Raw genomic sequence first — 14,837 nt, forward strand, 5'->3', positions numbered from 1 at the left:
GCCATAAACACAGTTAGTAAGTCTACTTAAGCAAGTGAAACAATAGATTGTTGTGTAGCATCTACTGTATATCCACATAGGTTATATGTGAAGTGCACTGTTAAATATATCGAAATGCATTTAAAAAATATATATATTTAAAAAATACATATAACATAAGCTTAAAAGTTGTTCTACATGTTACATCTGTAAATGTATTATACAGTATGAAAAAATATAATCATGTCTTATAGGCCAATAGTTTTTAATTACTGTTTTTGCAATTTTATTTCTACATGTATACATTTCAATAGTTATATTATATTATATTATATTATATTATATTATATTATATTATATTATATTATATTAATTATAACATATAGCCTATTTTACTGACTTCAAAATCATTTTACATTCTGAAAACTGCTTTATTCTCTTTCCATTTAAAGTCTGATGTAGACTACAATTAGGCCTGTTATCCACTTAATAATGTATCAAGTTTTAGGACATTATCTGATTATCAAAAAATTAACTCCATTAATTCGACATTCATGTGAATGCTACGTGACTTCCACGTGTTTTAATGGGCGCGCACGCTGAACATTTGAGTCACATTTGAACTGGAGCAGAGGGCGTTACCACGGACACGGAGCGTCTGCAACTCAACTGACAAACAGCAAAAACTCCGTCTCTCATTGTTGTTTGGATAATTTCAGGTAAGTTTAGAGACTACAATTACACAAATAGTACATACAAATGTTCCTTACACTTTTTTCATGTATATGACACGCATCCGCTGAATATTACTTTATAGAAATGGTTTAACGTTAGTGTCTTCGGAAAAAGTCCGTTAGCATATCAACCGTTAGGCTAACGTTAACTACAGGTAACTTTAGGTTAACTTGAGCTCCTGTTTATGGAAGTTGGGGCTTTTAAATCACATCTTATGTGTAGATGACATATTTTGATAGTTTTGTTTGGAAGTAGGCTAATTAATTTAGCCTAAAATAGACACTGTACGGTCAATCGGTGACGTCACTTAAACAGTGAAATGAGCTGATTTCATACACGTTATGATCTTTCGTTGTAATCATATTTTTTTAATGCATGGTGAGATATATATATATATATATATATATTAAAGGCTTTGATGTACAAACATAAGTGACACTGTATTAGTATTATTAAATAAGTAAACCTAAAAATGTAAATTCTGTTATCTAAGGATTATTTCTTTGTATATCTGTATATTACTATTTTTCTATTCTGCGTTTCACCTCTGCTATAATTTATTTCTAATAAACCTGGCATTGAATAGGCTACTAAATATTTTTGTCTCTGTGACAGATGTTCGTAGATTCTTCCTTGCTGATGGCCATGCACTAGAGTTGGAGCATACTCCTGTCGAAGAACATCTCTAGACATTATAAACCATATGACTGGTAAGTTATACCAAAGTCCCTTTGAGACAAGTCATTTCGCTCAGCGGCCATCTTTAAAATGCTTCTCGGGCCTGCAAGAGCAGCTCCTCCTATCTCTTTGAATAAAGGGAAAAAATAAAATAAATTCTTTGAATAAAATTCTCCACAACTTTTTGCCAAGCTTACAAATCTTGCACGTATATATGTAACAGTATTTATCAATGTACAGTAAATAGCATTAGAAAGATATCATTAATATCTATTAGGGATGCACCGTTTTGATACTCAGGATCAGTACTGGTTCCGATCCGCCATTATCTGCCGGATTGGGTATCGGACAGACAGGACCAATCCAAATTCGATACTGTGCGCATAATATTCTGTGTTATTTGTAAGCCCCAGTGCCCCAGAAAAGGCACAGAAACATTATAAAGCATCATCAATGATTCTTGCACTATATTATTAGTGTTCTGAAGCCATTCCATAGTTTAATGCGAGTACAGATGAATATTTAAGTCATTCATTCAAGTCAATGCATGCTTGCTCAGGCTCAGTCTCTCTCCATTCAGCTTTAAACTGTGCTGCGTTCGGTTACGACAGTCAACACGATCAAACTCTCCAAGATGATTTATTGTTTCTGTGACACTGCTTGATCTGTAAAGTAGAAAACGCTCTATGGTTTCTCAAAAAATGACTAACTTGCTGGCGTTTATTGCTGCAAATCATGTTACTTTATCCCGGGTGTCTGTTAGATCACAACACTGGACTAGTTATCGTATTGTTCTTCACACACAGTAACTGAAATGTCAAACTGTTAAAAGAAACGGCTTCTAAGAATACTGCACAGATACACTACGTGTTGATCTTGTTTTGAACTTCTCCATGCGGACATAGCGCGGCACTGTGACTCCGTGTTGCTTCAAGCGGATCGTCCTGCACACGCAATGCTCATACGTGCTTTGTGCCGCTCTATATTATAATACTTTTGCGCTATGAAAGCCTTATTAATAGCCTTTCTTGTTCTGCCCTATCTATAATATGTTGCTGCCCCATTAAAAATACATGCTATACATTTAAAATTAATGTAATTTCTTAGTATATAGGCCCTATTTCTAATATATATTTACTTGGTTTTCATGAATATATTTTGTGTAACATTTTACCAGATTTTACAGCTACACCTATTCACCTTTGTGGTTTCCTTTATTTTTCCTCACTAAATGTTTCGATTGTATACAAGTATTGTGCACTCGTGATTTTGTAACTTTTTCTGCTGAATTATTCACTAATCTAATTTATTCACCATCTATAGTAGTATTTTGTCATAGATTGTGATTTTATATATTTATATAAAATATAATGAAGTTGTCTGTATTTGTTTGATTGTGTTTAACTCAAAAAAGAGTGATTATCAGTTCAACAGACTGAGGTATAGAAATTCTACATACATTTTTAAACAAAACAGTATTGGTATCGGATTGGTATCAGTTTAGTATTGGTATCGACCGATACTCAGAATTTTTAATATCGGATCGGTTCTGAAAAAATGGTATTGGTGCTTCCCTAATATATGTATATTAATATCTATCTGTCTATATGTATTTATATCTGAAGAATGAGTAACACTTTAATTTGTACAGAAATGTAAAATATTTTGAAATATTCAGTGATGTTACATCTTTTTCCCCTTTTGTTTGTCAAATACAGCTAAATAAAACCAAAGGCCACTCAGCCACAGGCCACTGCATCTTCTTACAGTGTGTGCAGGTTCCCAGTTTCAATTGATGATGACATGAGGGTGAGTACAAGATGACCATATTTCCAGTGTACCATCCTTTTCAGTAGTTCAGTAGTTTACTTTTTTGTAGTACTTGCAGAGTTATTTTAATTGTACAACATTTGCAATGTAGAGAAAGTAACAAAAGTGTGTTGAAAATTTTAGTAAATTGTTCTCGTGCTATTAATCAGTTTTCAATTTCAGTTTTCAGTTTTAATCATTTTGTGCCCTGAGGTGGAAATGCCCTAACAGACAACCAATTTTGTTTTGTGTTTACATTTACATTTGGGTTATTGTTTTCTTTCTCACTTTAGATACTGGAGAAAAACAGCCTGGCTAAAATATTCAAAGTGGAAGCTTCTGTCGTGGCTCAATAATCCGGATTGGGATGGTGGAAGGAGCAGAAGAACAAGCGGTTTATTGATATGTTGATTGATTTACCTAATGTATAAAATGTAACCAAAAATTTTCATCACTCACCTTCATGCTTTTCCAAACCTGTGAGACTTTTGGTCATCTTCTTTTTAATGAAATCTGAGAGATTTCTGTCCTCCCCCATTTCACAGTTTACCTCAGAAAGGTAGTAGACATCAAAAGCCTCGTTTCCACCACAGGAACTTTACCCAGGAACCAGGAACTTTGGGTGGTACTTCGTGTGTTTAGACCGCAGGAACCAGGGTCTAAATGAAGTTCCGGGTAAATATTTCCCCCTCCAAACGGCCCTGCTCGCGGGGTAGTACTTTTTCAAAGTTCAGGAACTTTCGAGGGCGGGACTTGGGCGCTTAACATGCTGATTGGTTGAGCTCACGCAGCATTTAGGTTCAACTCGGCATTTTTAAAAGTCTTACACGCCGCGCTCATGTTGACAAGAGAGGAAAGTTAATTTTTCTGAGGGGTTAACTTTTTATTTCGTAAGTTATAAGATAATGAAGATAATGTTGGAGTAATGACACAGCGTATATTGCCCCAGGCAGTTTTTTACTTTAACTGCGCCTGACAGAAGAATTATTTTTTTTTTCTGAGATGATTATTTAAACAAATAAATAGCTTATAATAACTAAATCCACTAAATCTTTCAATCGGTACACACAAAAATGATTACTGTCCGCTAGGGCTGTCATTTTTGAAAAAAATCTAATTCGAACGGATATCAAATATCAAGCAAGGCATTCGAATATATTCAATTATCTACAACGCCGTCATCTCCAGCAGCTGGAATGTGTTTACGGATGCCATAGCAACTCTCAACGGCCACCAGGACTTATGGTTTTATAAAAGCTATTCATTTGTTGTAAAGTGTAATAATCATCTCAGAAAAAATTAATTCTAATGTCAGGCGCAGTTGAAGAAGTTGATTGTTTGCTTACATAGGCTTAGGGACAGTGTCATTATGCCAACATTATCTTCATAACTTCTTATGAAATAAAAAGATTATCCCTCAGAAAAATGTATTTTCCTCTCTTGTCAACATGCTTGCTGCATGAGCGCGACGTGTGCTCTTCAGTGGTGAAGGCGCGCGCTGTTATCACATAAGGACGCACACTCAAAAGTAATCCGCTCAGGTCATTTACATGGTGAAATGTTTCGTTTGATCGATTCATGAAAAGATTTATCCACCCATCTCAAAACGATTACAATTTCATTCAGTTTGGGCATTTTTATTACGATTGAGGTGTTTATATGGAGCATTTTCCTTCAGATTGGACTTTTAAACTGATTACAGTGCTCCATGTAAACGCACCGACAGTAAAAAAAAAATTGCGCTACATGGCACTTTAAAAACCGGATAGTTTATTTATAGTTCGATTACGGATATTTCATGTCATCTTCGAATGCATATTCGAATATCGAATAAAAAGTGACAGCCTTGTCCGTCACTGGCTTGGAGGAGCAGTCGCGCGCAGTCCTACATCACCGGACTAATCTGCCTAATCTTCTCGGAACTTTATCGCGGTCGAAACGCAGACAGCTGCAGGTCTGGGGGGGAGAAAAGTTCCTGTAAAAAAGTTCCTGGTACAAATTGTTCCGGGTAATTTTGGTGGAAACGGGGCTAAAGTAATCCATTATGACTCCAGTGGTTTAACCTCGATTTTATGAAGCGACGTGAATGCTTTGTGTTGTGTGTTTTTTTCACAAAATATATGCATCCGTGTTGTGTTGGCGTGAGGCATGCTTGTGAACATGCGTCAGAGATACATCATTTGTGAATAAAGACATAAGTGTTTTTGTTATTTTGTGCATACAAGGCATCTGCTAAAAATATCTTCATTTGTGTTCTGCACGAAAGTCTTACGGGTTTGGAGCTACACAAGGGTAATTAATGGCAATATTCATTTTTGGGTGAACAATCTTTAATGAGTTCTAATGTGTTTATAATTGGTTATTGTTCTGTTTTTATAAACATTTATTTTGAAAAAAAATCTTTACACAAAAAAGATGGATTAATTTGATAAAAAGTTACAGTAAATGCTTAAATTGTAAAAAATAAATAAATAAAAAAGTTCCAAATAAATACTGGAAAAAGTGAAGCAGCACAACTGTTTTCAACATTGATATTGAGCATCAAATCAAGAATGATTTCTGAAGGATCTGACACTGAAGAGTTCAGCTTTGATAACAGGAATATTCAATGTATTCATATATAAAAGTTATTTTGTGTAGTAATATTTCACAATATTATTGTTTTTACAGTATGTTTGATCACATGCAAGTTTAATATGCGATCAGGAAAGTGTTTTTATGTGTCAATAAATGGTACTCTTGTGAATTGTCTTATTTTGACAAATTATGAATATTAAATATAATCGTCTTTTTCAGGCCTAATTTCAACCGTGAATGCATAATCACGGTTGAAATTATGCATAGAAAAGACGTCTTTTAAACTCACTTTACAACCAGATTTAGACGTAAGTGGGACGTCCTTGTATAGATGTCTTTTCACCTTTCAACCAAATTTGAACGTTGATTAAATGTCTGACAATATCGTCTTTCAAACAGGTTTTTGCTGGGTGGGGTGTTAGTGTTCGCCTTTCAGAAATATAAAAGCAAACACTATAATACTTTTTTCGCATACCGTTTACTTTCTTTGTTTAACAGTTTTATCTAATAGCATATTAGATATTATTTGACTATTACACAGAGATCGTGAACTAATGAACACGGAGAATATGAGCTCTGATGCTCAGGCATTCTCAGCGCCGTCAAAACAAAAGTCCCCCTAGGACATAAAAGATCGTGATCTCTACGATTCGCTTGAAAAGTAGATTGTGGACGTCAAGATCGATCAAGATATAAAATCGCCAGATCGCCCACACCTATGGCTACATAACTGATTCAGTGGATGTGGTTAGCTATGCATTTAGCATTTTAGCCAGCTTGTGTAGGCTTAAGGTTAGTTAACAAGAGTGCTAACGTGAGGTAGCTTACAGCATACGTCCAAACATCACGTTGTAGATAATTATAAATTGTACTGTTTAAAGTCCATTCTTTAGAATTTTTTACTGTGTTACTGCTGACCAACACTATTTATTTATAGGCAACCACTGGCTAAGTGTAGCTATTAACATTTTATAAGTGATTTTTTCTTAAAGTGAAATCTCTGATGTCACTTCCTGTGTGTGTAAACGTCAAGCGCAGTACCTCACACTTCCTATAGTTGGCGTATCAGTGAGTGAGCAAAAACGTGATACACACTTACACAGATGATTTCTTAAAATTGTGACATTTCTTGCCCAATGAGATTTTTGCACCAGGTGTATATTTGAGGCTGTAGAACACTGTGGGGTGTTCAGAAAAATGAGGACATCGATTTTGGTCCTGACTTCTACACATGTCCTGACTTTGTTGGTGTGTATTCATACTTTTGTCCTGATATGTCACAAAAACAAACACACACACACACACACACACACACACACACACACACACACACACACCCCTGATCTCGCAGGTGTCTGATCCACTACGAGAAGAGAGAACTGTCCAGCTTGCCTGGACTTTTTTCACTCCTCCTCACTGCAGCCGCCTAGTCTCGCCTTTATTTCAGGCGCATCTCAAACAAGCCAAGTACCTCTAGGTTGACCTCATTTTTCCGCCGTTGACGTCTATGGGATCGCTCTGTCCATTTCCTTTACTGTCTATGTATGAACCAGGGCACTGATCAGGGAGTCAGCCCATTGACTTATGTCCTAATCAGTGCCCTGACTAGTGGACTAGTGAGATGATTGAGATGTGCCCCTGTTTAGCTGCTTCACAACCAAGAGGTAAAACCCACAAAGAAGACGAAAGTGAAAGTGATAGTGTAAAATACAAAAGCAGAAAGAGCTCCGTATGGCGAATGAGCCCGTCAGAATGAGCAGTAACAGCTGATAATCGCTTCCAGAGTCAAACATACAGCAGATGAACGACACGGAAAGCTTTACCAGAGACTGGACTTTACTCTGGGATTGAACAACACAAGCAACACACGAACAGGAAGGGGAAAATCATGCTTCAAATACTTCTAAACTCTCTTCTTACTGCGCAATGCTGTAAGTTTTTACTTTTCTGATTACAGTTATTTGGGGGAATAAAACAGAAGTTTCATATTGTAAATGTAAACGTGATTTAATGTTACAAAAGGCCTGTTCTTATTCTGGAAGTGTTTTATAGTCTACTCCAAACTGACTGTCAGAAATTAGGCCTAAAGTTACTGAAATGATTTGAAGGCCGCGGATGTCGTCGTCCATTTTAGGATGATGTTGTTTTTGTGACTTCTAAAGTACCAGTCTATAGACGGGATCAAACCCAGCATTTAGTGCTCACTTATTCTATCACTCACTGTATTTATTTATTTATTTATTTATTTATTTATTTATTTATTTATTTATTTATTTATTTATTTATTTATTTATTTATTTATCAAAGACGAACATTGCCTACATCTGCTTTTATTAAATGTAATATAGTGCTCACTAGGGATGGGCATTACATTACATGGACAAAACACATTAAATTATCTGACAAAAGATCATTTGATTATTCCACATGTCAGAATTTTTTTTTTATAACTCACTTGATTTTATATAATGCTCTTTTTCACTTTACATTCTTGATTATTTCCTGAACTGCCGTGCTATTGATCTCAGTGACATATGGTCATCTGTAGCTCAAACTGAATGATTGTGTTCAGAAACCAGAGCTGATCTGTGTTCAGTGGCCGTTTAGCTGCAGTTTGGCAGAGGAGCGAGGAAAGCACTCTCTCTCTAAGATGAGTCTCTCAGAGGAACAGAGGTAAGACTCTTTCACACAATCATTATTAACACTAATTACCTTTCAGGGGTTTGTCTTTTCTTTGTGAAGAACAAAACCTTAACAAGCATTGTTTTATGTTTGCAAATACTAAACCATTTAAAAATATATATAATGATGACTTGACTTAAAAACACAACTAATACCTTCTTCAACAAATAAAATCTACATGGTAAAGAGGGCTTTATAGACAGTGTCACAGTTAATAACTTACAAACATAAAGAGCTGATAAGATTGAGACTAAAGTATGTCCTGTAAAGTGTTTTCCTCTTCTCTGTTCTTTGTGTCATTAGTGTAAGATCAGGCTCAGGTGTGTCCAGCTCTGTGTCTGTGAAGAGTGACTGGTCAAAAGAGGGTGGCATGCCGGACTTCAGTGGGAAAACACCATCATCTGCCAAAAGGTATTTCATGTGTTTCTTATTTTTGGTCACATGTGGACTGTTTTGGAAACTTTATAAATGAATAATTATTATAGCAGCTAATGTTATAGCTAACATGCTAGTTACAGCTAATCAGCTTTTGTTTCTTTTTGCTAAAAATTGTTTACAAGAGATTTCTGTAATATTTTGTCTGAACATTCAGTATTTTATTTATTTGTTAACAGGCTTCAATATGAGACATTAGACTCAAGTGTACACACTCACAGGAACGACAGGAATTTCACAGACAATCTCCAGTGGATCTTCCAGGTAAGAAAACACATTTTCATAAGTGTTTTATATTTATAAAAATGTAATAAAACACAGAAGTTTAATTTCTAATTCATCTTGACAATTTATTTTTAACTTTTAAAGAATGCAATAAAAAGTAATCATATATTAATTATATTTATTAAAGGTAATACTATATTTAAAAAAGCATTATATTTGTCAAAAATGACACCATTTTCATGTTTGTCTTTTTAACTGATATTTTAAATGATTGGATAAATGGTTTTCAGGAAATGTGGATGTACAGTTTGGTTTAAATTGTTGTTCTGTCTTTTTTCTTTCTTTGTAGGATCTTGAGAGCAAAATATTCAAGTTTCTGAAGAATGAGCTGGGAAAGTTTAAGAAGATATTGCAGAAAGAGAACACAGAATCCTTCGTGAAGGACTTTAATGAGAACAGATGCAGTATCAAAGAAGCAGCTCTTGATCTCACACTACATTACCTGAGAGAGATGAAGGAAAATACAGCTGCTGATGCTCTAGAAGGTAAGAGACTTATCAACATCTGTCAGATTGACACTTATAAATGTAGGAGAGAAAATCAAGACTAAAACAATCTTTTTTTCTGTTCCTGTGTTTAGAAGAGCTGTTCTTCATTCATCAGCTAAAGTGTGGCCTAAAGAAGAAGTATCAAAGTGTGTTTGAAGGAATTGCGAAGCAAGGCGACTCCACACTTCTGAATAACATCTACACAGATCTCTATATCACTCAGGGTGGCAGTGAACCGGTCAACACTGAACATGAGGTCAGGCAGATTGAAGTTGCTTCCAGGCGTCATGAATCACAAGAGATTCCAGTTGAATGCACAAACTTGTTCAAAGCATCTGAACAAGACAAAGAGATCAGAACTGTACTGACAAAAGGAGTCGCTGGCATTGGAAAATCCGTCTCTGTGCAAAAGTTTGTTCTGGATTGGGCTGATGGAAAAGAAAATCAAGATATCAGATTCATATTTCCTCTTCCATTCAGGGAGATGAACTTAAAGGAAAATGAAAAACAAAGTTTGATGGACCTTCTAACTCAGTTTTTCCCAGAGACAAAAGGACTAAACCTTAGAAGAAATAATGATTTTAAAGTCCTGTTCATCCTTGATGGATTGGATGAATGTCGTCTTCCTCTGAAGTTTGACTGTAATGAGACGTTGTGTGACGTATCGTCCCCAGCCTCTCTGGATGTTCTCCTGACGAACCTCATCAAGGGAAATCTGCTTCCTTCTGCTCTCATCTGGATCACCACCAGACCAGCCGCTGCCAGTAAGATTCCTCCTGAGTGTGTTGACCGGGTGGCAGAGATACGAGGATTCATTGATGAACAAAAGGAGGAGTACTTCAGAAAAAGATTCACTGATGAGAAAATAGCCAATGAAATCATTGATCATGTTAAACAATCAAAGAGTCTCTTTATCATGTGCCACATCCCAGTCTTCTGCTGGATTTCAGCCACTGTTCTCCAAAAGATTCTGGAGGAGAAAAGAAATAATGATCTGAAAAATAATCAGTCTGATGAGATCTCTGAAACACTGCAGGAATCAGATACTGACGACACTCCCAGGACTCTGACACAAATGTACACACACTTTCTCCGCTTTCAGATCCAGCAGAGCCACCGAAAGTATGATGGAGAATGCACACCAGATGTGTCCTGGGATAAAGACGCCATCCTTTCAATGGGGAAACTGGCATTTCAAGAGCTGGAAAGAAACAACCTGATCTTCTACGAATCAGACCTGGAAGCCTGTGGTATTGAAGTCTATAAGGCATCAGTGTATTCAGGCATGTGTACCCAGATCTTTAAGGAGGAAACAGGGATCGTTCTTGGCACCATGTACTGCTTTGTTCACTTGAGCATTCAAGAGTTTATTGCAGCCCTTTATGCACATTTGTTTCTCGACATCAAAGAGAAAAGTGTGTTTGTTCAAGAGTCTACAGAACAGGAAAACAAAAATGAAGCCATGATTGATTTGCTCAAGACCCTTTATGCATATATTATTCCATACATCAACAAGAAAACTGCATTTGATCAAGAGTCTACAGAACAGGAAAACAAAAATGAAGCCATGATTGATTTTCTCAAGGCTGCGGTGGACAAGGCACTCGAGAGTGAAACTGGACACCTGGATCTTTTCCTTCGCTTCCTCCTCGGTCTGTCGCTCCAGTCCAATCGGCGACTCTTACAAGGTCTGTTGACACAGCAAGATGAAAATGACCAGAGCAAGAAGGAAATTGTTCATTACATCAAGCAGAAACTTGAAGCTAATCTGTCTCCAGAGAGATCCATCAATCTGTTCTACTGTCTGAATGAACTGAATGATCAAACTCTGGTGAAAGAGATTCAGACCCACCTTAGCAAAGGAAGTCTCTCATCTGCTGACCTTTCACCTGCCCAGTGGTCTGCTTTGGTCTTCGTGTTGTTGACATCAGAGGAAGAGATGGAGGAGTTTGAGCTTCAGAGATTCAAGAAATCAGACGAGTGTCTCATTAGACTATCAGCAGTCATCAAAACCTCCAAAGTTGCACTGTAAGTCAAAGTCAAACTAAGTCATTTTTAGTTGTGTTTTTTTTTCAGGGTTCCCACATGTCCTGGAAAAACCAGGAAAATTGATGGTTTCATTTTTTTAATATTTGTCTTGTGCTATCCTTTAGCTTAGAACAAAGAGTTTTCTTCTCCTTGAAGCAATTAACATAAGTAGAAGAACGTGCTATATTCAGGGATGCTAAGTTTTGAAACATTAGAGAAGTATTTTGAAAGATTAGAGAAGTTTAGTCTTGTGTTGGCCCTTGCTGCAGTTAGCTAATTGTATTAACTGGTCAAATGTTTGGAGAAAATAGCACTATTCACAATGGATTAGTATTATCTAGAGACCTCTGTGATTTAGAAATTACTCCCACATCTGAGTTTTGCGTGGCACATTCACATGGGATAAACAAAGCCTGTGAATTTACTTGAATTTACTGACTTTTCTCCCGGATGTGACTTCAAGATTTGTAAATGTTTTTTCATTATAGATATAGCTGTATGAACTCATAAACAGTCATATGTATCAATATCGTTTTGATTGTTTTATAGTAATAAAAATGATTTAATTCAGTTAGAGAACAGACACTACAGTTAAAAACTGAACTGAGCACAGACAGTAGGAGTCAGATTTAATTTATCACGAGTGAGAAGCTGAAAATATACGGCGGAAGATTCAGTTTCAAAGCTGTAAAAGCGTAGCCTGACAAGCCAGACCCACATCAAGATGTTTGGTCTGGAACTCACCATAGACAGCTCAATCCAAGGGGCGGATAAACGGTTGTCTTTCAAACTCCCTCTGCACGCGATAGGATAGCGCTACACCAACCAGAGAAACGAAGGTGAAGCAGAGCTCGTTGATAGATTAAACATTCGCCGTATCCGGTCAGCTAAACTCAGAACACATCTTCCCTTTTTAAGAATGACTTCAGTGCCGTTCTTTGTCCTTTTCTTAGAGTCAGAGAAAAGCTTAACACCAAGTCTTCCAGAGTCGCGGTCAGAGCTGATTCGAAAGACCATCGTTCGGCAGTTTCTGTGTTTACTAGAAGCACGCAAACGCAACTCGGCCGTCGTCATTATGGCCCCGCCCACCGACTCTATACACGATGTGATTGGCCGGGCAAGAGTTAGGGGAATACAGCCCAGAAGGGTATTGACACTCGCGGGCAGATTACATTTGCTGCCGCCAGGGTGCGTCTAGATTTCTAGGCTAGTAAAAGCACCCATTTATGGTAAATGGTAAATGGACTGCATTTATATAGCACTTTTAACAGACCCATGGCCATCCAAAGCGTTTTACATCTTGCCTCACATTCACCCATTCACTCTCTCATTCTCATTTAAGCCAGCTTGTCATTGTACTGTTCTGTTGTTATTTACATTTACATTTAATCATTTAGCAGACGCTTTTATCCAAAGCGACTTACAACAAAGGGGAGAGTAATAGAAGCAACGGAACAGACAAGGCCAAAAACCTGTAAGAGCTGTAAGAAATCTCAATTAATTAGCACAATACACAATTTTTTTTTTTTTTTTTTTTTTTTTTTTTAAAAGACAGACATCTACAACAAAAACTCACGTCCGCACAGTGCCGAACACTGGATTTTGATAGCTAAGATAGCTACAACCCATTAGGACTAAGGCTGTTGCCCCAGCTGTTGTCGTTAATGCAGATTCAGTGGCCCAATGGGTTGGTTTTGTATTGTAGCTAAACGCGCAGCAATAGCCATCTACAACAAAAACTCACGTACGCAATATACAGAACACTGGATTCTGATAGTTATGATTACTATGTAACATACCCGCCTGAAGGCACAAATCCGGATGAGAGACGTAGATATGATCCAGGAGTGTACGCTTTTGGTCGTTGCTGTGGTGATCAGTAAGTGCTATTCTGTATTGGTCAAGTGCAATTGGAAAAGATGTGTCTTAAGATGTTTTTTAAGAATGGCTACAGACTCGGCAGCACGAATTGAGATCGGCAGGTCATTCCACCAGGTGGGAACGGTCCAGGAAAATGTCCGTGAGAGCGATTTCAAGCCTCTTTGGGATGGAACCACGAGGCGCCGCTCGTTCGCAGAACGCAAGCTTCTGGAGGGTGTGTAAGTCTGAGCAAGTGAATTTAGGTATATTGGTGCCGAGCCAGAGGTTGTTTTGTAGGCGATAACTAGTGCCTTGAATTTGATGCGAGCAGCCATTGGCAACCAGTGCAGTTTGATGAAGAGAGGCGTAACATGCGCTCTCTTCGGCTCATTAAAGACCACTCTCGCCGCTGCATTCTGGATCAGCTGCAAGGGTTTGATAGTGCATGCTGGAAGCCCAGCCAGAAGAGCATTACAATAATCCAGTCTGGAGAGAACAAGAGCTTGAACCAGGAGTTGTGCAGCCTGTTCTGATAGGAAGGGTCTAATCTTTCTAATGTTGTATAAAGCAAATCTGCAGGACCGGGCTGTTGCAGTAATGTGGTCAGTGAAGTTTAACTGGTCATCAATCACAACTCCAAGGTTTCTTGCTGTCCTTGATGGAGTTATGGTCGATGAACCAAGCTGAATGGAGAAATTTTGATGAAGTGCTGGGTTGGTTGAGAAAACAAGTAATTCTGTCTTGTTATGTTTTTCATTAAGTATAGTATTGATATTAATATTAAACACACTATTCAAATAGTTTGCTCCCAAATTGGTACTTATTCTAAAGTGAAAGTAATCCGTACGGCCGCACAGGAATTCATAACGGTGCGCATTATGAATGCAGACTCCATTCTTTGTGAAAGATAAAGATAGAAATGCGCACAAGAAATAAAAACCTTGCAAAAATTATATACGATCTGCCTAGTCCTGGCCAAATCACAGAGATGTCGATTCGCACGGGACTACTATTATCACAGGACCTCGGTGTTCAGCGAAATATGGTAGATCATTTGCGGGGGAATTTTTACTTTACAAATTACAGACATGGCCGATTCGCTTAAGATCACAGACATTCTCTGCAATTATTACAAATCACCAGAGGTCCCCAGATAATACTAGCCCGTGCAAATAGGGGCTAATATCAATAATTATGCTGGTCATATAATTCAAAAAGTTTATTTAGTTCACTAATTTCATTAAAAAAGTGAAACTTGTTTATTATATTCATTCATTCATT

At 37.2% G+C, this 14,837-nt stretch overlaps 1 protein-coding gene and 1 long non-coding RNA gene across 2 annotated transcripts; both read left to right on the top strand.

Moving 5' to 3' along the window:
- The first annotated feature begins 470 nt into the window (after nt 1-470).
- LOC137055776 (uncharacterized) lies at nt 471-5,947 on the top strand. Its single transcript, XR_010900064.1, has 4 exons — nt 471-698; nt 1,330-1,424; nt 3,111-3,201; nt 3,495-5,947. It is a non-coding gene; the product is annotated as an uncharacterized lncRNA (long non-coding RNA).
- Nucleotides 5,948-7,435: 1,488 nt separating this feature from the next.
- Nucleotides 7,436-11,700, top strand: LOC137048088 (NLR family CARD domain-containing protein 3-like). The gene is made up of 6 exons (XM_067426082.1): nt 7,436-7,709; nt 8,351-8,451; nt 8,764-8,871; nt 9,075-9,159; nt 9,470-9,665; nt 9,761-11,700. The coding sequence occupies exons 2-6, from the start codon at nt 8,429-8,431 to the stop codon at nt 11,698-11,700; spliced, it is 2,352 nt and encodes a 783-aa protein (XP_067282183.1). The 5' UTR covers nt 7,436-7,709; nt 8,351-8,428.
- The last annotated feature ends 3,137 nt before the right edge of the window (nt 11,701-14,837 follow it).

The sequence above is a fragment of the Pseudorasbora parva genome, chromosome 2 (assembly GCF_024679245.1).
Source record: "Pseudorasbora parva isolate DD20220531a chromosome 2, ASM2467924v1, whole genome shotgun sequence".
NCBI classification, from domain to species: Eukaryota; Metazoa; Chordata; class Actinopteri; order Cypriniformes; family Gobionidae; genus Pseudorasbora; species Pseudorasbora parva.